The sequence below is a fragment of the Apaloderma vittatum genome, unplaced genomic scaffold (genome assembly GCF_000703405.1).
Source record: "Apaloderma vittatum isolate BGI_N311 unplaced genomic scaffold, ASM70340v1 scaffold7770, whole genome shotgun sequence".
Classification (NCBI taxonomy): domain Eukaryota; kingdom Metazoa; phylum Chordata; class Aves; order Trogoniformes; family Trogonidae; genus Apaloderma; species Apaloderma vittatum.
Genome location: NW_009693927.1, coordinates 233 through 26389, shown reverse-complemented (window position 1 = coordinate 26389; position 26157 = coordinate 233). Strand labels below are relative to the sequence as shown.

The window sequence follows — 26157 nt, the reverse complement described above, 5'->3', positions numbered from 1 at the left end:
CCTGGCGTCTGGCCAAGGCCAAACCACCACACTATGGTACACCTGAAAGTGCCACATTTGTAGACAGACCACACACAGTTACCTGCATTTTGGTGGTCAAAATAGTCAAGGAAGGAGAGGACATCTCCTCAGTTGGATGTGGCAACGTATTACCAAGAATTCATTCTGATTCTGCACAAGAGTCTTTCATAAATTCAGTGCACAAATTTTTCCTTGCAAATAACTAAAAAGTCCTCCTGTGTGCATGGCATTTATCTTCCTCAGCAAACACTTGGAGGATCTCCCAAAGACTTTGAGATTAAGGATTGATGCAAGACATCTTGTTGGGGTCTACTACATAGAAACTTGGTGAGGTCACTGATCGACAGAAAGTGCTGAGGCAGCTAATTATAAGACTACTGAAGACAATGCAGGTATCTCTGATAAGAAGGTAGGCCAGAAGAATCAGGAGATTTGACGCTGTACACAAAAGCCTATCACAGTGACTTGTTAGGTGCGTGCTCGTCGCGTGGACAATAGTGTGTAATCAATCATGTAGTGCATGGACAGGGTATATGACCAATCATGTAACAATTATGTCATGCTGTACGCGTGTAAGGAACTAACTATGGTATATAAGTAGCCTTCTGATTGGAATAAACTTGGCATTATGGAGCATCATGTTGGTGTGCTGTTCGTCCGTCTCGCATGGATTCCCCACAACATCTTACTAACCTCTTAATCTCTGCAATATCTGTTTTACTGGCTGAGTAATTTCACACTATTCTATTGATATAAGCAAGTAATGTCTTTGTACATTGTCCTGAACAATAAATACTTCAAATATTCAAATACATTGAAAAGGTAGTAAAAACAATCAAGTGAATCTAGTGAAGACAAAGCTTTTTATAGTTTACCTTATAGTTTCTGAGTCTTCAAGCTTCTTAAAATATTTTTTCCTCCACAGCCACAAGGGACAGAATTTTTTATATTTAAAAATTTGGACTCTTGTAAGAATATATAGCCATTTGTCAAGACTACAAAAATACTGTTGGACCTGGAATAAAACATGAAGAGTTGGAAATACAACACGCAGGCCTTCAGCTCTCATTATCAGTCTCCTAAAAGCAACCGATTGCATAAAATGTCTCAAATCTCAATTAACACATTGTGTAACAGCTTAGCAGCAGGTAAGAATTCTGGACTGCAGAAATGGTATCCTTGAACGAACCTTACAAATAAGGCCCATGAGGAGTTTCTCTCTCATTCAAATCCAGAAGCCATAGCTGCAATGTTTTCAGTTTTATTCCCTCCCATTCCCTTGGGCCCTTTTGCTTTCTCCCAGGCTCAGCTAACTTCACTATTCAATCAGCTGCTTCTCTCCCACCCTCACATAGCTCCCTACAGCAGCCAAAGAGAACAGCAAAGGACTGGTGGGTATGGGTGGCACAAAGGTCTCCATGGACTGTTTCTAAATACATACTTAGAAGGGAAAACAGCAGAAACCTTAGGGGTGAACATGTTATTACAGACTTCATCATTAACCACTGAGCAGCTCCAGGAATGTTGCTCTGCAGATCTTGCCACCCTAGAAACTTCCCAGAGGCAATTTGGGAATTTGTCCAAGATTCCACCAAACTTCCGGCCAAGCAGAAATACCTTGGACTTGCATCCAAATTGCAAGCATAGTCAAAAAAGGCTGAACTTACCTTAAGTCCACTGGAGTTTATGACTAGTAACAATTTTGTTATGCTTACCTACATCAGAGGTTTATGCTGGCTCAGTTGTCAAGGAAATTAGTCCTGCATTGATGGAACCAGGGCAAATTCCCATTGTAGGTGGCATCAAAAAAGCCATAGCCATCACCCTCACAGTTGCAACCTCTTGCTCAAGGTCACTTAGATCCAGCTCCTCCCCAAAACCTGTCAGAAGTTGGACAAATTGCCAAGAAGCTTTGAGAAAACTGCTTACTCCTCCCAGGACTGCCAAAGTGAGAGCCCCTGGAGGGGGTGGCAGGACAGGCAGGAAGCTAGCAAGAATCACTCAGATGACCTGTTTTTCTGTCTTCTTCCCCTTTTTTAAAAGGGACACTAGTTCTGCACAGTGTAGCAGAACCAATTACATGACATAGGTTTAAAACCTCTAATTACAGTAGGTGTTTCTTCCTCAGTATTGCTATAGGGAAATATTCATGGAATGAAGCCAGGGTATCTGTGACAACAGCATCATGTGCTGTGCTGATCAAATACTAGTTCATGGCTAAATTTTAGTGTCACCCTTCCTGGTGGTAATTACAATTAAAAAAGAATCATCATCAAGGCTGTGTACAAATAAAATATTTTCATATGAAGCAAGGAACATAATAAGTAAAATATTGCAACATTTATTAATATTCTGTAGCATATATTTTCAAACAGTCTAATTATTTCAAGGGCTAAAAGATGAAGCTTATGTGATAATGACTACTCTAATCTTTCATACCTGGAACTAGGTCAACAACAAAATAAATTACCCAGCCAGTATGGAAAAGATGAATTGCAAGAAAATTAAAAACTGCTATTCAAATAGGTTTCCAGCCTCTCTTGCTAACCCGCCTGGAAGGGCAAAAACCAGTAATATCAGGATGTCAGTGTAATGAAAACGAATTAGACAGTGTCATGCCGCTTTCCAGTTTCTAAACTGCAGTGTTATAAGAATCAGAGATAAGATTTACAATGGGATAGTTAGATATAGAAAAGAGAGGAAAGTTGCAGCAGCCAGTTATGGAATTCTTTCAGCATGACTTTAATTGAAAAATATGAGATTTGTAACTTGAAATTAATTGATGTTGGTGTCAGTTACCACAGTAGTATCTATTTCTCTTTTTTAGTATTTCTTTTGTTTTAAAGCCAGGAGTGTCTCAAAGCATTTTACTAGTTTTAGACAGGTGTCACATCTACTTGAAATGAAATTCCTTTACAGGGCTGCACTGCAATGGCAGGAAGGAAATTACGGACCCTTACACCCCAGCCATGTCCTGTCAAAGTGTAGGTTAGAAGTGCAGTGCTTGGGGAGCAGCGCTGCTCCTATGCTGGCATTCTCCCTGGGTAAGTGCAAGGTGCCTGAGAGGTGGGAGAAGGGGGAGCAAGGTCTATCTGGTTTATGGAGATGTAGACATATACTCCAGTGAAGTATATACAGAAGCCTCACGACATCAGGACCTGTACACTGCTAAGTAGTATGACACCTCATGTGCTTTAAACCCTGTTCGTAATAGTAATAAAAGGCATGCCTCCAAGTTTAGAAGATCAATAGTGAACCCATACAAGAATTTCTGTGCAAGAGCTGTTGAGAGAATATAAAGATCTGGCTTTGCTCCAGCTAGAAATTATATTGCAAGACTAGCAAAAGATTTTTTCCTATTTTGCTGATTTTTTTTGAAAGAAAATAGCCCAATACTCAATTGTTCTTATTTGATGGAGCTGCATATTTTAAAGCAATACAGCTCTTCGCCACTTCTCTGAAGAACATGATTTATTAGGATTGTGAAGTCAGTGCCTCAAATCCCAGAAATAAGGTGGCCTGTACCTTGTGATTTGGGCTTTTGGTACTTATGATGTTGGATTCATTACATTCATATATACTGTTGTCTCCAAGGATTCCTGTTCATGCAGTCACTGGGAAGCTATTCAGTATTCTTTTTGCCTGCCTTACTCAATGAGTGGATTCAGGTCGTAGTTAAAATGCCTCCTCCACGTCAGGTTCTGCTTATGAAATTATTCAGTTGAAATGATGATTAGCACTAATTTAAAAACAGTGTTTGAAGACTTTCTTGTAAATGTTGAGGTATTACCTTAAAAAATTAGAAAACATCATCTCTGCCAACAAGTTGGAGTAATTTGAGAGAAGGCTGCTCTGCAAGGCACATTAAACCAGTGCAAGCTGGGCCAAGTACACATAGCAAGCGTGTGCTGGTTTGAAGACATTTTTGAAATTCAAATGTAGCTACATGGCAAATTTGCAGTGCACCTAAATAAAATTCTTCTTCTCAAGTAAAAAAACTCAAAAGGAAGCAAATAAGTTTTCTTAATCATAATATGCAGTCCTGGTGACATGTCAAGCCTAGTCTATCAGTAATTTAATTTAAAAAAGCAATACGTCTCACAGTAACAGAAGCGGCAGCAGCAGGAGTCTGTGACTTTTTTGTAGAATAAGATATTTGAGGTCAAGAGACAATGAGAAACAAGAAATAGTCTGAAGAAAGGGCAATACAGTTACATCCCTTCCTCCCCTCTCCCTCTCCAATTTGAATAAATTGGCAGCAAGGAGTATTTCATCACAAGGCAAATCCCAGTCATATGACCTATTTTCATCTAATTACATGACCTACCCTTCCCCTCCCCCTAGTAAAGGTTTTTTTTAACCGTTTGCTTGCACGTGCCTTGGAAATCATGGCACATGCTGAAAAGCAGCACCTCAGTGAGATGTGCTGAGATAAGTACCTCAGCCCATGAAGGTCTAACAATGAATTTTAATAGGGGCTGACAGGTTTATTCATCTAACATCCATTTCTGATATGCCTATGTGACATAGGGATAGGCAGCATTAAATGGTGGCTTGCCTGTCTTTACTGCTCCCAACATCAACTAAAAAGAGTAGGACATGCACGGGTCGGAAAAACGAGTGCACAGAAATGTTACGATAGCACCAAAAAACAGGCGCTACCTGCTGCGGCTCTATTCTTTCTCTATTTCGGTAAGAGCTTTTGATAGCATCACTCTTCTCTGCCGCCACCTGAGTACATATTGGAAGGAAAAGAGCAAAAGCCAGAACCTCTACTTTGTGCACAGATCTCCCCAAGGAAGTCACTAATAAAAAGGGAAAAAACACAGAACCAGCAGGCAAGATGCCAGAATCTTTCTGCTGTTAAGGGCAGTATCTACAGCTTATATCTATGACAGAAGGGCGCTGCTGGAGGTGGCTGCACTAGGGAATTTCTAGGTCATGTCTGGGCCAGAAGCTGTACCTTAATTTGGCTCATTTTCCCCTTTATGTCAGCCTCCCCACATTGTTTTCAAGATTTTCAGTGAATCGCTTATGATGAGCAATTTCTCAGTGAAACTGAGAATCCAAATCACTAAATATATCTAAATCACTAAATCCCCACTAATCCTGTCACTACACTGAGTCACACAGTAGCAAAACGCTTAATTGCTGTAAATGCTAGTAGTATGTAGGGGGGACAGGCTTTCAGATTCTCTCTCAAAGCTTCTAGTACGAATACTTTGAAACACAACCTGGTTGTATTTTCCACAGTCTATCTCTGCCCACCAGTGGGTAACCACCGACAATATTAAGACCATTAAAAGCTCTGCTCCACTGCATATGGTATAAAATGGGGAAGACTACCAAGCCTGTATACTGCAGATACCAGATCTGAAATCCATTGAGCAACTGGTTTTACCTCTTAAACCCCCAGGGAAAGGCTAAGATGCAAAAGCAGTTTATAGTTCTACAGGTAGCTTAATATAGCTGTAAAATCTCCCAGTATAGTCATTATGATGCTAAAAGACTCACAAAAAAATAAAAACAGGTGCATTTTCTTTGATGACACAGCACAAAAACTGGCAGGCAAACTCGACTGTATCTTCCTGTTTTGCAATAGTTTTTTTTTCTACAGCCTCTCTGATACAGCTATCATATTTATAGAAAACTCAAAAAAGAAAGTTAAATCAAGAAGAATTTTCTTCCTTTCTCTTTTTTTAGATGTAGGGTTCATTGCAATTACTTGTGACACTGCAAGGTAACTGTTTCAGGTAAGTTTCTATTACTGATACTGCTCACAAAGCTTTGCTTCTGAGATTACTATGACCCCACTCACTTTAAGGAACATCAGAATGTGTATTGCTACATCACCACAGGGAGCTTCAAAGGAGAATTGTCCCTGTTACATAGGCGGGGTACTGAAACACAGGAAAATTAAGTGACGTGTTTAAGATCATGTAGGAAATTTGTGGGAGAGCAGACAATTAAATCAAACCCACCCAAGTTCCATTTTTGTGTTCTTATCACTTAATCAAATCCCCATTGCTTCAAATCATGTCACAGTACAGCCTCCTTCAGTCATAGCCAATTTTTTTTCTGGCCATATCAAAAAAATACTGAACCAATTGCTTAAAAGGGATGTCATTGAGAGGCAGGAATGAAGATGTAAGGAAAATAAAACAGAAAAGAATAAAAGAACAGAACTGAAAAGCAAGTAGTCTGCTATTTAACAGTGCAGTTCAGAACAATAACCATAAAAAAATATTAAACTTGCCCTGCTTCTGTTCTAGTGTAAACTGTTAATCTACATTTGAGTTCATGATTATGATGTTAAGTGCTCTGGGATGGTAAGTGCCACAGAGCATAGCCACTTTTCCTTAAGAAACTGTGTGAAATCTGCCTTTCTGGTTCCTGGTGGAATGTACCAGGGTAGGGAGCTTTCTCTACATCTTTAACCTGTGCCCCGGGGAGGCAGCAGACATCCCTAACAAGTGGGTTGGGTCTGCGTATTGGGCCTTCTGTCCCCATCAGAAGGGAGTCTCCTATGAGAGTGACCTGTCTTTTTCTTTATGGTTTAGATTCTTGAAACATTTTGTGGAGTGCTCAGGATAGCAATCACTTTGAAATACTGGGATATACACAGGATATACTGTGCAATCTTCTATACTGGTCTGTAGGCAATGTAATCTCAGGCTCAAATCTGAAGGACTGCTACACCTCCTGACAGCTGAACATGTGACTTGCAGTGGTGGCTAATGCTTTCCAGCAGAGGGAATCATGTGGCAAAGAGTATCTCCTCCAGGCTTCCATGGATATGGACTAATTGCAGGCACCTACCACCTACCTCACCTCTGGCTGTGGGGAGCGTATGAAAAGGCAGGCTGTTCTGGAGCTTCATGACTGAAACTTCTCAGACAACTCACAGCTGTTGCATTTGGTTATGAGGGACCTGCAGCTGCCGGTCATCTCAGTGGTCAAAGGAGCAAAGGGAAGATTACTTGCCTTCCTGGCTGCTTTGCACTGGAAAACTGCAGCTTTGAAAGGTCCCAGTAAAAAGACGAACCAAGTGCCAGACTGAGCTGGCAGCATGGGTGGGCTGGACAAGGCTTGCTCTACGTTGCAAAATTCAGCCTGTTCATTGAAATACTGTTTCATCATCCTACTGCACAAGTCGATAGAGGCGGTTCTCTTTAATAGGGCTGTTTTATAATACATGAGTCTCTTATTGCTAATGGCTATCTATTTTGCCTTTGTAGGTAAACCATGGGCTATTACCCAGAAGTGAATTGTCTCAGAAAAGCAGCTCTATTTATAGAAAAATATAAGAGACAGTACATGCCAAATTAAAAATTAAATAAATAAAAATTGCTCTCCTTAATTTCCCTCTTAGTCTTCAACTAAAGGAAAGCTTTCAATAATACCAAAATTGAAAGGAAAAAAAAAAAGAGGTTATTAAAGGCATTTTGAAGGACACCCAGAATATCTGAAACTATTTTCATCTTTCACATTTGCAGACAGTGACGACAACATCCACTTTACGGTCACAACATTTCTGTGCCTCACAAGAACTTCATTTCTGCTGGGAGGCAGAATCTGGTGACCGCTACTTCTTTCCACATTGCTTTGTCTCCTCTTGGCACAGTGATCGGCATTGTGTGAAGCCTAGCAGAGCTGCGAGATTGGGGCTTGGTTTTTCAGATAGGATTCTCAATAGGGCCCACTCTGCAGAGCATTGTTACTTTCCTGGTATTTAGCAGAGCATGAGTAGTAAGGGTTAGATAGCAAAAAACAAAGGGACCACAGGCAGCTTGAGCCTCATTTTCTCAAGCTAGGAGTTGCCATTATACTGTGTGTTTCCATGTGGTCTGTTTATATGATTTGCGTCAATACATGTAAATAGCAACCAGCTACCATGGGTATGATAGTATCAAGTACTAAAAATATGCTAAAATGGCATTTGGACTTAGTGCTGCTTACTAGAAAGGAAATTCATCTCTTGCAACAATTTTATTCCTTAGCTTTGCTTTTTCCTCCTAAGAAATCCTACAAAGAATACAGAAATATTTTAGTCAGTCCCTCTCCTTCATGATATCATTAAACTATTGTGCATTTTTTCTGCTTCTATAAAATCTGATGAGAAAAAACCCCAACACATCACTGATACCATTATCAGAAGTAGTTTTCATCCCTTACCAATAAATCTTGTTATCATCTTTGATCAAAGGTCTTTATTACATTCTTTCTGTATCCCTTTTACCCATAATATACTCAGTCATTACCTTTGTACAACCTTGAGTTGTTTCCCCTTAGTTCATTTATTAAATTATACATAAAGCCTGAGCTCTTTGAACAGTCACTGAGAAACCTCAGTATATGATTTTTTCTTTGTAAATCTTTTCAAATATACTCTTGTCTGTTAATTATGTTGGGACTATTTGGAGCAACATTGCTAGTTTCTGTGATGGTAGATGCTGACATTTTGTCTTGCTGGAATTGACTGTTACAGATACTCAGTGATTCAAACCTTTTGCTCTTTTCTGTGAGTCCTTTCTAGAGTGCACTGAATTCAGTGAGCTCAGGAAAAGTAGCATAAAAATCTTGCTACTTTCATACTCTCACAGACTACCTAACAAATTTGTTAGAAATTCTGGCAGAAAAGCCAGAAATATTAAGCTGTACAAGCATGAAGGTTCTTAGCATCACATACGAGCGGCAAGATTCATGTTATCTCTGGCAAAATGCACCAAGTTCCTGCAGAAGTGGAGGAACTTGCACAACATTGTCTCTCTCTAATAAAAAGATGTGAAGGAAAACTGATGAATCATTCCTAAGTGAAAGTTAAGTTAAAAAAAATAAATTAAATCCTCCCCCCATTTTAAGTGTAAGTTTTATGTGGAAGCAACAACATCCTCATGTTCCTGAGCTTCTGGTGTAGATATACTTTCATAACGACTTCTGATGCAACTGTTACCTTCTGGTGTAGGGCTGCCAGTTCAGGAGAACTGAATGAACAGAGACCAGCTGAAGGGAGGCACTATAGGAAAAAGGGCATTAGCATCGCTTCCATGCATTGCCAACAGCAGTTGTGGAATCTGGTCACATTTTGTCAAGCTTGTGAAAACCAGTGAAGTTTTCTCACTGCAGAACTTGGCACATGGCACTTTCTGAAAAAAAAAACAACCAACAACTGTAGCTCTCACTCTGAAAGCTGTTTTTTGGTAGCAGCTTTAAAGTTGGTCGGTGTGTGAAAGCACAATAGCGGGGCTTATAGTAATTTTCAAGGCCAGGCAATGAAATGGGACACAATCATTAACTGTCATTTGACAGAAATGTTAATGGAAACTTCTCCCACAGCCTAACAAATGAGGCCTACATCAGGGGCCCATCTCAGCTAAAAATGACACTTTGCCAGACGGTTTCTTGGCAAAAAAACAAGAGCAGAGAGCTGATTGCTCTATTGTCTGGAAAGATGGATTCAAACTTGTTTTCAAGAAAGGGCAGATCAACAATTTTAGATTAATAGAGGACTTTGGTCTGATATTAGGCATGCCTTTGAAATTCTCAGTTTACTCCAGTGCCGTCTCCAAATTTTAAATTTTAGCCTGTTTGCCATTAAAAACAAGCTCAGGATGAACCCAACTGTAGACCCATGGTTGAAATTCTGTAACATCTTAGCTATCACAGAGCAACTCTGTAAATGGCATGCATCTACTTCTCATCATCATTTTCAACAATTACCACAATTTTTGGACGCTACTGAATGTAGTAAACCTAAGGTTCATGTTATGCCACAGAAGAACTACCATTACATTCAATTCCAAGTAATACAATTCACAAATTATTTAAAAGAGCCTCAAAGAAGCAGTGTCTAAAAAATGCCTTTTTTTTAAAAAAGGACTTTATATTTAAAAATTTTAGGATTCCTTGGGTAGCTATTTTAGAGACAGGGAAGTCAGCATGTGATCTTTTATGTTTAAGAGTAGTACAAGAATCAGCATATGTTTTGAAATCACTGCTACACACTAATGAATCAGTGAGACATTGATAGTTTTTAATGTAATAGTAGCTGTCATTGCTATTTCAGTTTTGCCGGTGGCCTCATTACTGATTTTAAAATCTTAAATTTGAGAGTGAAAGGTGGAAAAGGAAAAGGAGAAGGCATAGAGGATCCCTCTTCTAATAGTAGAATGTTGGATCCCTATCAAGAAGGAAGACACTGTGGACAAGAAATTGAGAAGGATAGGAGGGACACTGCTAGAAGACTCAACTGGATAAAGCTCTGAGCAATTGGGTTTGATCTCAGTTGACCTTGCATTGAGCAGAAGGCTGGACTAGAGACTTTCTGAGTTTCCCTTCCTAACTCAATTACCTTAAGATCCTATGAATTATAGAGCACATGCTATTTCATCCTGGGAAAGAAATGTTAAAGGGGGAGGGAGACAGAAGAAATAAAAGGGGACTCAATGGGATGAAGACATGGATAGAGACTGCAGGAGATCCTCATGACAACAAGGGTAAAAGAATGCCCATGAGAAGGTTGTTGAGGAGAACCAAGGAATGAAAGCAGTGACCGACAGATTTGGTGAACTCACTCTGTGATAGCACTGTATCAGCACAGCTGTGCCTGAAAAGCCAAAGCCTAAAGCAAAGCCTGTCTTCTGGGCAAAAGAGTTTACTGACCAGTTCTGGAAGCTGATCCAGGTTCTTCAAAATTACCAATGTTTCCGATCAGGAGTCAGACGAAGACTCGGAAGTGGAAAATAAGCTGCTTGTCTTCCTGAAAACAGATGTCAATCTGTACAGAAGAACTGTTTACAACTGCAGTTTACTTCTACACATAAAGACCAGTCTTAGGCCACACCATCAGGTTGCCAGATATTATGATTCAGTTTGGTGCCGTAAGATGTCATCTCACAAGGTGCACTGAAGTTATATGAAAATCTCTTTTTTTTCCCTCCATTTTCATTCTAGTACTTACTTTTTCTGTCCATGAAGAACAATTTGAAAACACAAAGATAACAAAACCAAAACAACAGTATAAAACTGCCTCATTTTCTTTTAGGATTTACTATTTTTTTTGGAAGTCTAAAGTTCTGGTTGGTCTCATTCTGTAGCTTTTTGAGCAAGAGCCAAGGGCAGAGACGGAAGTTGCAAAATACAGTGTTGGCATGTGCCTGTTCAAATCAGCGGCTGCTGGGTTGGGTTGAGTATCAACTGTGGTTTTAAAAAACTTATTTAATTGAACTCAAAGAGCAGACTGACCTGTGACCACTGCCCAGGTCACACACTAGGAATTCTGAAATTTACTACCTGTCAATTTGTCTTCCAAATGACACAGTAAGACAATGTTTTAGTACTTTAAACCCACCTGTCTAGAGTATTAAAACAAAGACAAACCAACCCACCCAGGAAAACCCTATTACACCAGAAACGAAATCAAACCTTATTTACCCTTATTTTCCAATCTGGTTTGGGTTTGACCATGAAATTCTTATTGGAGGTACTGCTCATTTACGTGAATTTCACAGAAAATCTTGGTCTTCATATACATTTAGAAATTACAGTACCCAGAAATGTTCGTGTATTTTCTTTGGGACAGTTTTTATTTTTTTTGCTACAGTATTTAAATTACAAGCTTGGGTGACGTTTTCAAACACAATTGTTTACTCCTTTTGCTAAAAGAAGCTTAAGTTAACTTTGTTACAAATAGTTCTTAGTCCTTTCAGATGGTCTCGGTTTTACATTACAGTACAAAGTAGGCAAACGTTTTCTTAGGAGGGTAACATCCCTTCAGGTTATTGAGTGGAATAGTACCCAGTCACACAAGAATCTGGACTTCCAATCTACTCTGCTTATCTGATAGTTAAAAGTTTGCCCTTTACTCCCAGAAAACCGAAATGAGATTCCATTTTCATTGGACTACTTCCTACTGCTTCTCACCAGGGCTATGCATCTTCCAATTGCAAAAGCAAAGATGGTGGAAAAATTTTACAACATGGGCTGTGTCTAGATTACAAACTTCTGTTGGCAGATCTGGGCTGTAGAATATCTGCTTCCTTAATGACAGTGTTTCGAAAACAAGCCTGTAGAATGGCGTGGCTACACTACAGCACAGTGCTTTTCTTGGTGTAGTCTATGCTGTTTGGGGTGAGAGTGTTAATTATATCATCACAAAGTTCTTCTTGGCAGCGTAAGCTGAACCTACATCAAAAGTCTTGTTGCTTTTGCTCTGTCACAAGAATCTCTTCAAGACAATTATGCTCAAAGAATAAACTTGAAGGTGGGGGTTTGTAGTGCAGTGCTGCAGGTGATCAAGTGGCCACAACTTCTTTGAAGCTACACTATCAGCCTGAAATCCAGTCATATTTTAAGAAATGAGTTCTAACTACTGTCAAGGACGGAACCATTCCCTGAATTTTCCTATCAACCACAAATGGTTCTAAGCTGGCATAGTATGTTTCCCCTACTGCCAAGCAGAGGCAAAGCAGACCAGCCATAAAGACAGCGGCAGGGAAAGAAACAGAATGAATAAAAATCTTATACACAAAGGGGAAAAAAAGCACACCTTCTTCCTCTGTCTTCCTCCTCCTTATAACAAAACTAGCTGTTGCTCAGTATTATTTTACCTGAAGATACTCAGACGAGAGGAATAACTGTTCAAATTAAATATTTCTTTTAGCCTGGATTTACCTGACTGTAAGTTCCAAACTCCTTGGGTCACCCACGCAGAAGCAACGTCACCAGTAATCTAAAGAGAACAGAGCATACGGGATGGCCAACATCAGGCTCGCCCCCACACCCTTTGGAGTTCAATGCAAAGCAAATTTTGTTACATTGGTAGCTGCGAGTTTGATAACATACTACAGACCATGCAAACTGTTTGCACTAACAGAATTATCACATGAAGCAAGAATTAGTACTATCAGCTTTTTATAAAGGAAAGCCAACAGAAATTAGATCTGGATTCAACCACTTGGTTGCCACTGAGGAATGAACAGCTCGGATCAGGAGCTGGGCAGCCTGCGTGTAGGTGCCCCTTCCGCTCCCTCAAATCCTGAGAGGCTTTGCAGGCATCATAAGTACCCTGGCACGGGCAGGGAAGGCTGGAGAAATGCTCTTAGTTACAACGCAAGTGCAAGGTAGCTCAGTTACACAGAACTCCCGGCTGCTCATTTTTCATCGGGTACATGTTAGTAAAGTGGTGCCCAACCTCTTCGTGATCTTCCTGTAGGCTGTTCTGCTGATACTAGTGGGTCTTTGCACTGGGAATATAGCACAAAACGGACATACCAGTCTTTGGACCACTGATTTTAAATTGAACTGCTTATTAAAAATTGCTTTGACTTTAAATAGCTTTACAGTTTTAAATAAAATAATTATTTTAAAATAGCTTTAATTAAATGAACCTAAAAGTAGAGGATCTTTGATCTCCATATCTGATACACTTTTGAATAAATAGTTCTCTATATACCTCTTGATCTTTTTGGTAATGAAGTACACAAAAACTTTAAAATATTTGTTTAAACTGAAATCAACAGTTGTTGCTTTAGGAAAAAGCTTAATATCCTGAAACACTCAATGCAAAGTTACAGAAAAACAAAATATATTCTAACTACATAGTCACTATAAATACATATTTTAACAGAATGCATGCTTTTTGATTTTCTGTCAATTACCAAAAAAAGAAAATTAAGATTCTCTTTAAAAAGAAAAACTAAATAAATAAACAAACCCAGACTTCAAACAATAAACTGAACCAGCCAGTAAACACTTTAAATACAAAAGTGTCTTTCCCTTTCTCCTTTAGATTAACCCAGCATTATCGTACTCTTGAGGACAACAAACAAAAATATGCCAAACTACTGTTCTTGAGTTTCATTGTGAAAGCAAAAGTTTTCATTAATTTGGGCATTTTAAATTTGCTACTTTAATATGACACTGCACATGAGGCTCCCTAAGGTATAACTAAACTAAGCCTCCGTGGTGAAAATAAAAAGAGAAATCACACATGCAATTTATTCTAGAAAGAAACATGATTTTAACTTTTGCTTTTAAAACCCGTTAAGTATAACAGTGTGTTAGGAACAATCAAGCTCACTAGAGGGACAATTTGCTTGCAAATGCCAGGAAGCATGATCATTTGTTGTTATAATTCTGAGCCATACCTTGAGGATTTCGCTTCATAGTATTTTGCAAAATATTCTAAACCTGAACACACTGCATCATACAACGTTAGTAAGCAGGAAATCACGGAGTGGAGTGAAGTGGACCCCTCAAAAATGCTGTTTCCTGAGGCGTAAAGGAATTGTTTTGTGCTAAGACCCTTCAGCGGGGTCGGGCCGTTAGGCTCTGTGCAAGAAAAGTCAGCCTGTTTTGACCAGAGTGCAGGCCAAAGGCTCGCCTGCCTAATTCTCACCTTGGCAGTCCCCTCAGTGTTTCCCTCACATACCACACAGAGAGGGCTGAGCACCAAGTGATAGAAATGCCCATTTAAAGTGACTCCGTACAGATGTGAATTTGCTTGTATAACTGATAGAGATTTTACAATACAGGTCTCAGAACTGCTGGGCAAAGGGATGCAAATATGCTTTATCTGCTGGCAGGAGTGCCCCGGACTACCAAGGTGCCTCAGATGGGCAGTGACCATCCAAATCTCTTCTGCTGGACCCGTCCCACTGCACACAAGCACTCACTCACTGAGAGAGGCTGCAGCAACACAGCTCAGTGACCCTGTGCACTCGTCTGGGATGAATCAGACATGAGCCCTAATTGCAAGAAATATTCACAAAGGCAAGGATCATTATTCCCCGTTTACAGAGGAGAAACTGAGGCACAAAGTGATTACTGCAAGTCAGTGACATAGCTGGACAGAAAACCCAGTTAGCCTCACACCTGCTACCAGGTGCTTTAAAATTGGCCAAAGCCACTCTACTATTTAAACAAAGAATTTACTAAACATTCTACTTCTGTTTCTGTGTTTAGTGAGACCAATGATTTCATTTTTAACCTTCCATTTCTATACCAGCACACACAATACTTGGCGTAAAGTTCCAGGAAATTTAGTGAAATCTGCCAGCAGATTTACCCCACTCGTGATGGTTACCATAAGCTCTAAGATACAGGGTCAGCCTGTTAACCACGGGATGAGGTCTCCCCGAATGCTGCTGCTCTCTTCTCACTCCACCCAATTAATTACATGGCTCGCCAGGAGAATTAAAATGGAGAAAAATAACAGGACTTAGAAGAAAAATAATGCTTCCATAAAACATAGACTTATTGCATGATAGCTGGAGGGAACATCTTTGCACAAACAGCTGTAAATTAAAGCTCTCCTTTTACAAAGCTTCCAGAGATCGTTTACACAACGTGTGGCAATGGGAGAGCATGCAGAAGACAGTTAATTTTATTCTTTCTTCTTCACTTGCTCCAGTTATCAAAAAGCTACTTGCCTACTCTCGAAAGAGTGAAGAGAATAACTATTTATTCTCCCACACCACACTGCTACAGCTTAAGATGGGAACATTTGGCCACCTGATTGCTAAGGTAGAATTTTTATTACTTCTAAGTCAAAGTCTGCGTACATCATCAAATGCAGGTGGCAAGTGTTAGAGAACTTGACATTTTTTTTTTGCTACCCTCTCCAGTAACCACTGATGACCTCTCAATGTGCTGTCTCTGCTCATTTCAACTATGAGAAGGCTATCCAGTGTTTCAGTTCTTCCATACGCCGCAATATCTGGGTATAATAGAAATCCATGTTGTCTGCAAAATCAGTACACACAGGGGATTCCATGTCACCAAAGGTGCAGTACAGTGCAGTTCCTCCAATGCTAAGGAAAACAGTTGCTATGCACAGCAGGATCAGCAAAATACAGGAGCCACCAGTTACTTCCTCTGTAAATATAAGAGCAGAAAAGATGAAAAAGGATGATATACAAAGCAACATGAACACGTGTGAGACAATCTGAGACAGGATTTTACCAACCCAGCAGCCTCTGATTTGAACAGGCACATGCCAACACTTAAAAAATATTCACTGTGTCAAAGTGACCATGATACTTACCAGGAACTATATGTTTTATTTACCCAGTCTTTTCAGGAACTAAATAATTATACAGCTTTATTTCTGCAACCTCTCCTTGCTGATATCACTTGCAGAGTCATTCTACACTGAAGCAAAGCACACTTAACTATTAGAAAGTTGCACAACCAAAGCCTTCCTTCATGGGATTAACTGAAATGAAACAAAAGCTTTGAAACTAGAACCATTAGAAACATTCTTGCTTCATTCGTACTGACACTGACTGCACTACCATGAACTGTTTCTGCTTACTCTTACATTTTGACTGTAAGGATAGAGACAAAACCTTCAAGGTAGGCTAGCGTGAAGGGTTATTTCACACCTCAGTTATTCTGTGGTAACTCTGTGTGTGATTGTTTATTCCAGAGTAAGAGCAATAGAGAGGTTACAGAGGAGGTGCTACATGCTCACAACCTCCCTTGTCTTTGGTAACTTATACGCATGAACAACATTTGCACCTTCTGTCAGATTGAAGAGGCTCTAAGAAAATGTCTGAACTCCCTCCACTCTACATCAGGGACAAGAAACAGGGGAAAAGAAGGAAAAAAGAATAAATATTCCAGCACTATTTCATGTATTCGAAATCAGATTTAAAATAATAAACTTGCTTTTTGAAAAAACTACATCCCTGGAAAAAAATATAAAAGAAACTCTAATTGAAATTTTATTTAAAACATAAATTGTTTTAAAATAATTTCAAGAAAAAGATGGGATAGGCTCCTTTTTGGGCAGTGAAAGGATTTTGTTTTCAATGTACGAGATACACTTAATACACTTTTAAGCACTAAAGACCTCCATTAATAGTATTTAGTGGCTGGCGCACACAGTAGATGTAGAAAGTACTATCATTAGTAACCAAAAGCATTTTTCTTAACGTCTCTTTGAATAATCAAGATCTTAAACTCCCAAGATCTGTACAACAAAATAATGAATTTTTTATAAGGCCATTTAGCCTGTCAAAAAGGGTTTTTTGCCAAATTTAATGACAGCTAGCAAGTATACACGGATGTTTAATCATAAAGCAAGGTTAAAACCTAACAACTGCCCATCCCATTGTCTAGCAGAAAAGGTTAGAAAGCCACCTGTGCACAAAGGCCAACAGACTTGTTTCTTTCGCATCTCTCTTTAGCTACATAGATTAAATTTAGGGAGAAAGCCTACACTTCCCCCTCTAAGATCCAAACATTAATGAAAGGACATCCAATAGATGTTACTCACAAATCACTCAGCCAGAGGAAAAAATCTGTGGCGTCAGTCTCAACCAAGCTTTAAACCAGAAATGTACTTACTGATCCTTCTTGTTACCCAAGCCTGGTATAGAGTAACCTTAAATCACCTTCACGTATTAGTTGACTAATTTTTAAAAAGCCGAGACAGTATGTACAATGAATGTTCACTCAGCTCTTATGAACAAAAAGATCAACATCATTTGCACCCCAAGAATGAAATCCTTGAATGAAGAGCTTTAAATTACCTTGATCCAATGTGTCTTCCATTTCTTGGAATCGCACTCTTCTCTTTGTCTGCCTTTGCTGGACTTGAGCAATTGTTTTTCCTTCTCTGTCATCTCTCTTCTTCAGTATAGACACCAATCCTTCTGCTGGGGCAATCTATCAGAGAGGATAGTCAGTGGCACAAGAGATGTGAGAAATCCAAGCATGACACCTATTTAACAATGACTTACAGGAGGAAATGAGTGAGACAGTTAAAAAATGGTTTCCATTCTACTTTTCTTAAACATTGTAGCAATTGTGAAACCTCCTTTTTGAATAGTCAATTCCTTAACATACAGGACGACTGCAGTATCCTTCTGCTGTCGGCTGACACTACCTGCCCTTAACTGCTGTAAAAGTTAAATAGGCATATATTTACTGTTTGGATCATACTTTTTATTCACTGCAACAGTTCCTTTGTAAGCTCATGGTATTAAATCACACATGTTGGAGCAGTGGTGAGCAGGGTTCGCGTCAAAAACATCATCATCCTAGGGCAATAAAAAGTCAATGACACCCTGCTGCTCCCTCTCCACAGATATAATCCTGCAGAGACTATTAAATACTTATTGTGAGATTAATTTTCCAGCATTGCAACTGGTTCCCCAGGGCAGACAAGCAGCTACAGAGGGGCCACAAAACCAAAAACGAGGTAACACCAAGGAAAAAGAAAGCTTCGATACTCTGGACAGACTCCAGCTCCACATTGTAATAAGCTCTTTGGATACAGCAGCAGTTCGAAAATCCTTCCCTAGAGGCTGGTCACCCAAATGGCACGTACAAACAGTGATACAGACAATGAGTCAATAAACGGTGACTTCTCTTTTCTTTGCTACAGCATTTGGCGTAGCTGCAAGAGTGTACGCTAAGCCATGCTAGGATGTTAGTGCAGCCTGAGCAGTTGGTAATTTCCCAGTTATCAGAGAAAAGAAAGCCGGGGAAATATCAGGAGAAATTTCCGTCCTTGGAGGTGTTAAAGAGACGAGTGGATGTTGCATTGGGGGGCATCGTTTAGCTAGCTGATAGGGCTGGGATAAACGCTGGACTCAACAACCTTCAAGGTCTCTTCCAGCTGAAACTATTCTATGATTCTATGAGAAAAGGTTTCCTAAGCAAGCCGCTCCTGGTGTGCTAGAAATAAACAGGAATTAAAACAGGAAGCATATTTAGACATGCCCTTTTTTATCTTGAGATCATCTTTACTCAAAAAAAAAACCTTAGTCATCTCTTCAGAAAACTGAGTAGCACTTTTAAAAACTTATTTTGCAGATCAGTAATAACATTTGTTAAATTGAGAAGTAATCTGTATGCATTTGTGCTACAGATAAGAAAACATATCACATTCACAACTGAGCTTGCAACTCATCTTTGTGGGAAATGACCTCAAGTGCCTATAATACTCAAAAAAACTCAAAGTGGAAAAAAGGCCACTTTCCAGATAACACTGTAGTTGCAGACAACTGATTACTTAACTTTCCTCATAATCTAATCAAGTTAGATCACACATAAAAACTTGTTTGTATTGCAATTATAAGAGCTGCAGAAAACCCGAAAACAAGTGGCTTCATAACTTATGGCCCTAAATTGGCTTCATTCTACAGGCTTATATAATGCATCGATGCGTGCTGTAATTGGAGGGATGGTGCATCGAACACAGCGAAACATAGATCACAATCCGATAGGCACTGCACCAACTACGGCATTTGGTGTTTCCAACATTTTAGCTGGTAAATGTGTCAATTCCATTTGCAGGTCTCTAGTCTGGCAGTATTTTATAACCCTCAGCTGGGCAAACAATGTTGCCCTCAGCACCTCACAGACTAGATCACTGTGGGTATATGCTTACGGTGTATTCTTCCCAAAATCACAGCTGAGAAGATAAGATGGATCTCTGCCACATTTCCCCTCTTGCTATTCACTTTCCCTTTTGATTACCTGCTCAAGAGCTTAAATGGATTATTTCACGAAACAACGCAACAAACAAGTAGTGTGGAGGTGGTAGAAAGAAATTGTTTAAGTCAAGATATGGAGGACCACTATTTAGCACAAAAAAACCAGAAATAGAGCCCACGAGTGCCTTATAACAACACACAAAGCAGTGGGGTGAAGCTTCTACTGGTAACACTGAATTAGCGTTGCAGAACCACAATGGAAATTCATCAGGCCAGCCAGAAAAATCAACACTTCTGCTTCCTTGTTGTGACAAGGAAGGGGGAGCACGTAGGAAGGAGTGCATTAATTTGTCTTCTTTATTTGGGAGGGTGGAGATGAAATTATGTCCTTTAAAAGAGTGGATTATTTTAAGCTTCTGTGTATGGCACTGCTTTCACAAAGAGGATCAATGGCTCCTCCCGCGCCACCCACGCGGCAGGCTGGTTGTCGTCTGGCACGCCGCTTCGCATATGGCTTGGACTGTGCTTGGCGGGAACGTCACCCAGGGCCCCTGGCACCAGCCTGCCCTTAAGATGAGGACGTGGTGGGCTGTTCTGCAAGTGGTCACTCCAAACCAAAATGCTTCGTTTCATCCGTTGGCTCATGGTAGTTTCTGAATAACCGTGTCAGAAACTCTGTCTTCTCCAAGCTTAAAAGCAGAGGGCTCTCTTTGACAGGATTATGTGGAGATGTGTGATCCAGTGATTATAGTTACATAAAAGGCTTGCAAAGGGAAGTCTTGCTACAGTGAGGTTTCTTTTACTTTCCCTGTCAGCCTACACGGCTGTGTTTCAGGATTGACTTCTATGAGTATAAAGAACTGACAGACACAGCACAGGTTTTCCCTATACTGAACATCTGCTTAAAAAGAGGGAGCAAAGGCTTTTGGTTTTGCAATAAAATGAGCATGGCTTGTGTTATTCCTGCCCCAACAAAAATCACAGACCATATTTTCAAGAATGTCTCATTTACATGATATGTAATTCATACCTAGAATATATCATCTGCCTTCGAATTTCCTGAGTCATGTAATTAAAGGTTTTTAGTTTATTCTGCAAAGAACCTACAAAGCTATGCCAATAGTTATGCCAATAGGTTTGTTGGTCCAATATGCCAATAAATAGGATACGATTTATTGTTAAAATGCAAATACAAGTACAAACATGCAGAATTCTTCCTACATCAATATTTACACCTCCTTTTCTACAATTTTCTGAACTGCAGCTCAAAATATTTAATGCAAACATCGCCACGTTATTTTTCTTATTTTCCATCATAAAGATATAATTACTGTAAGATTGTCAGGTAAGAATAGGGTCTGTCTTCCTACAAATAAAATCTCATTCAAGTAAAACAATTATAAATGTGTTTTTCTACCAACCCTTTCATTTAGAAAGATTTCAAAGCAATATATAGACTAATTGTACTAGATCCATCTCCCGTTAATTACACATCCAAGGACTTAGCTGCCATGCAAGACTTGAAATTTTCCATCTCAGCCTTAAAGAGGCAGGGGGAATTAAAAAAAAAAGGCAGTATACAGTATTTGAATTGGAAGTTAATGAGGGAACTGTGGTTCATACAGTTGACCACAAGTCAAGCCTCTGCTTGACTTGAACCACAGGAGAAAAATATGTAGGCTTGCACCAGGCTGCACTGCAAACGGCTGTGTTACATAAAACAGCTGCATAAATGACCCTAGTGATATATCAAACATTTTCTTAATTCTAACTTAAGATAGTTCACAAAAGATGCTCTTGGAGCATCTATGTAACAGCTTGCTCCTTCAGCTCTCGATCGCCTTCACAAACTCTTTTGACTGGAGCTTTTGTGCTTACTGTACAGAAACTGAAAATGGCACACAGGTATGTGGTGGCATTTTGACCAGCAGTCAAAAAGGGAAGCAGCAATGACTACTGGTTAATCGAAACTCCATTAGATATTTTAGTTTTCTCCTTTTTACCACTATTAAAATAAAGTGTTTCTGCTTCACAGAAGAATTGTAAACTTTTATTGGATAAAGTTTAATATACTGGCTGCAAAATAACCAGCTGCAAAATATAAAATTTAAAAAGTTGGATAAAGTATGGATGAAGTTTAATATACTGGCTGCAAAAAAAAGTAAGCTCTAGTTAAACTAACTGTCTCTTCTCCATTTAAAACAGCATTTGCTAGTAAAATATTAAAACCTCCCCCACTTCTTACATTATGCATATTTTTTCCAAATATGATGTGTATATATATTGATAAGCGTATTACACAAAACTATGAAAATAAAGTCCTGTGCTTCAAGCTCTTAGAGAAAACAGATTAAGCTTCACTATTGGAATCACTTGTAGCATACAGAAGTAAACAAAAACCCCCAAACTGGAGACACTGCAAACGGGGTTCTAGAAGGAAAAGTTCACTGTATGAAGTATTTTGGTCTGAATGCAGAGAACTACTCAAGGAGCAGTTTGTGTATTCTTCTGTGGGCTGTATTCCTTACTCAGTTACTTGATAAATGTCTACAGTTTTATTTCTAGCAATATCAGATTTTTTTTAAGGTGGTAATCCATAACCGTACAACAAACTGACAAAAAGCAAGACTAGGGTAAGCTATGAGCAGCAGCCAAACCTCTAATTGTTAAAAGAAATACATTAGATACAGGAATAATTTGACTGAAAAGGAGCTAACTTAGCAAATTCAGTATTCATACCACAGCATAAGTCTCTAACCATTTTTCTGCTCATATGCTTGCACTGCAAGTGCTGGGGCTCCTTTAAACAGCAATAAATAGCTCAGATAGGGTGTAAGCATTTTACACAGAAGTGTAATTCCTGCAAACTCAAGACTACAGGACACAAGCCATACAAGAGAACAGGGGATCTCAGCAAGGCGCTGTCTCCAGAGCTAGTGCAGATAGGTGGTGACTTTGTTCCTGCAATCAAATCAGCTGCTGGCCAGTACATACTCAGTACTTTGAAATTTAAAAGTCTTGGTGTAAAAACACCGCTGCCCAGAAGCTACTGCCTTATGGTGTTGTAGAGAGTCTCACTATCTTTGCTTTCTGAAAGAAATTTTAAAAGATAATTTTCAAGTAATGAAAAACATTAAGGTTCCTAATCGTCACTCAGATAAAAAGCTCATGTTATAAACTTTTATTTCACGGGGCAAAATGCAAATTACATTACTGAAGTTACAATTTGTTTTGACTGCTTGCTGATGTATAATTTCATTCTCATAGAAATTATAGTAAAAATATCTAAGACGAGGTTATACACTTCCAATATCTGTTGCTGCCAACTGCTGACTATGCTTCAAAGCTGCTGGCTGTATGAATTTAGTTTCTATAAAATGACAGTGATTTTCCATCACTTGCACATTGCTGTGCACTATTTGTACTAGTGAAATCAGTATAAGATACCATACACTACGTGAAGTACTATTTTAGTTTTGCAATTATTTATAGGCAGAGTCAGGATTTCGTGGATTTTCAGTCTTGTAATTAGTTACTGTAAATGGTAGACTAAAAGCAAGTGACATAAAGGATCTAAATTACAGAATTATGCGATATGATTCTTTGATCTCAATATGGAGGTCAAACACAACTTCCTAACTGTAATACATATACAAGTATTTATGCTTCCCCAGTTTCAATAAGTTCATATTACATCTCCCTTGAAGAATATAAATGAAATTTTGTCCTATCGTATGCTTCTTGTATCTAGGTTATTTCAAAATAATCTTTACCTCTGCCTTCCATTTCAACTTGTGGCAATTTTGCAAATATTAATTCCATTATAAGTTTTATCACAGTCAAATTGATTTTTGCTTGTATTTTCTTTTTACTGTCACACTGGTACATTTCATTTAATTAATTTCATTTCATTCATGTGGCTACCAATGCATTTTCTAGCTATTTATTTCACAACTACTGTATGAAAACATTGGCATTTTTTAGATGGCCACAGCATCAAAAATGAGACTTCAAAGGCTTCAGGAGTTCAAGGAAGAAAGAAATGTTACAGCTGGGTACAAAGATCACTCCAGTTGTTAAAACATCAGCAGAATCTTATTTTAGTATTAAAACAAAAACAGTGAAAGCGAGTTAACAGTGCTGCTTTCTCAGAGGTGCCGAACTTTCTCAGTTCCAGGTGTCTGCCAGGAAAGCTGTGGGTGCTCAACTCTTCTGAAAAGGAATCCCTAGGGTGATGGCAGGTGGCAAGACTAACTGGAAAAACAAAATGTAAGTGTATAATGAAACAACACAAGCTGCTGTGCTGTCCTTAACCCACCCTGCTGCACCTAGAAATTTCAAGTATTTCAAAACAGCCCCAGGTGCCACATATTACAAATTTTAATTGGCATTGAAATGAATTATTTTTTTTCTTCTCCCTGATTTAAACCCTCTGCCTCACACAAGACTCAAGCCTCTTGCTAACAACTATTCAAAGAGACTCCCACCAATACCAGCCAATATTATGCCCTATATGGCCAGAGAAAGTACTATGGAAAGACAAGGTATTTTTTCCTCTCCAGAGACTCAAATGGCCATCAGAGTACTGGCAGTCCTAGCAAACTAGCAATGAAATTAAGATTCCCTGTAAAGCATCATGATTGGTCACCGGCCAATCAATACAAGCACAATTATTTTAACAGCATCAACATACTTCTTCCTGTCCCATCCTCCAAAATGCAAATGCCACAAATAGAGCACTTCAAAAATAGTTGCTATAGGATTAATTTAGGATTTTTCTGCATGAAACAGAACAGTTCTCTCCTGTAGCTTAAAATGCTGAAGTTTCTTTGAAAGAAATCTAATCCTGAGGGATGATATTTAAATTACTCTTGTTATACACATAGAAAGCAACCTGATCTAGTAGAAGGTGTCCCTGCTCAAGGCAGGGGGGTTGGAACAAGATGATCTTTAAGATCCCTTCTAACCCAAACTGTTCTATGATGCTATAAGGGCTTAGAACACATTGTCAACAAAATGCCCCTTTCCAAAACCACCCTCTAAGTGAACACAAGCCAGTGGATTTAGTGCAAAAGTTTGACTGCACGTATGAACATGTATATGGGTTTCCACATCTGTGCGCTGTCAAGAGTCTGCACACAGCTTTGTGCCCATGGCCCTCAGCCCTGGTATGTGGCATGCTTCCTGATATCCCACAGAAAAAGTCAACATGTTTTAGGGACAGGTCTGGATGAATGATCTTGGAAAGGAGAAAAGCAGCTCTTTAGGTAGGGAGAAAACCCAAAATGCTCTGTTTCCAGCTCTGAAGATTTTATCAAACATTTAATAACATCAGCATTGATCCTCAGTATTTAATTCCCTGCTTGGCTGCTGTCCTTGAGTGATCACGGTTTCTTGGTCTCAGCACGTTAGCTTCTGATCTATACAGAAGTACTGCTATTTCACTGTTGTATTGTTTTATGCATTAAAAATAGAGTAAGTAAAAAGATGCCTTTTTTACAAGTTCTCCCCTCCAGCATACGGAATCACACCACTTCACAGCAATCTCATTTTTTTCATTTAAAGAAAAAGCTTTTAAGGTCCCATGGTTGCAAATGCACCAAAACCAGAAGGCAAATAAAGATGTCATCATACACTCTCAAAAAAAGTCCCAAAGCAATAAATCTTCTATATCTTCAGAAGAGCAGTTTACTCATCCTTCTTGTGGCCTATCAGCAGTGCTTCAGACAAGTGGGTTCAGGCTTAGCTCTTTTTTAGTTTTGTCTGGAAAACAAAACTGCCTAAGCCTAGTAAAATTAGAAATCCATACATTTAAATACCACGTTTATTAAGTACGTAGTGCTCACCTACATGGAATAGGCATAGAAAAGCAAATTTTATCCTATGAATAGAAACAAGCCACATGTTATATCATACACATTATATAGATCTCTGTTGTGAAATTTTGATTTAACAGAAATTATCAGGCTGTCTCCTAATAGTTTGTCAGAATAAGAAGTTGTTCATACTCCTATGTAAAAATCAATCTAGTTTTTAAAAACAGAGCACTGCTAGTCAAGAAGGAGGTAAACAGGTAAAAAGAAACATTTTTTCTGAATTAACTCAGAACAAGTAAGTATAGGTTTCTTTTAAAAAGAGTAGTACATGAAGGAATATTTAACACATTTTGAAGTTGGCAACATCTAAAATATTGAGATAAACATGGAAGACTTTCATAGAATTCACATCATTTACCTCAGCAATCTCTATCCTTCTTGCAAGCTCATCAAGAGAAGAAAAGCTGTCATCTAGTGATAAAGCTTCCAGTGAGTTGTAAGATGCTCGTTCAGGTGAAATATCTGGAACAGTGTCAAAGTCCTCTTGGTTTGCTAAGTCTGCAAATGATTCTTCAGTGTCTATTATGTTACCATTTAAAAATCTGAGAAATAAATCTTCTTGTTCCTCATTATTTACCTTCTCCTCCTGTCCCAGTGTTCTCTGTAGTTCCTTGCATACTTGTGAATGGGCAGTACTCTCATGCCCGGACACTTTATTACACCCAGAGCACATGTTCGACGTGGTTCTGTCCCGCAAAGATTTTTCATCATCAGGCAGTTTCTGTTGCTGCTTTAAATCACTATTTCCAAGCCGGTCACTAGCAGTTTCTGAAGAGCCAGCAGCGTGCTTTGAGCTGGGCAGATTTCTATCG

The 26157-nt window shown here is 39.1% G+C and overlaps 1 protein-coding gene across 1 annotated transcript in view; it reads right to left on the bottom strand.

Moving 5' to 3' along the window:
• Nucleotides 1–15691: 15691 nt before the first annotated feature.
• The window catches only part of LOC104270972 (consortin-like), a gene marked incomplete at its 5' end in the record, with an annotated part of 10693 nt that continues 227 nt past the window's right edge, over nt 15692–26157 (bottom strand). The window contains 3 exons of the mRNA XM_009865509.1: nt 15692–15897; nt 17559–17694; nt 25704–26157. The exon at nt 25704–26157 is cut by the window's right edge and continues 227 nt beyond it. Coding sequence (XP_009863811.1) covers nt 15692–15897; nt 17559–17694; nt 25704–26157 — 796 coding nt within the window. The remainder of the gene's footprint in view (nt 15898–17558; nt 17695–25703) is intronic.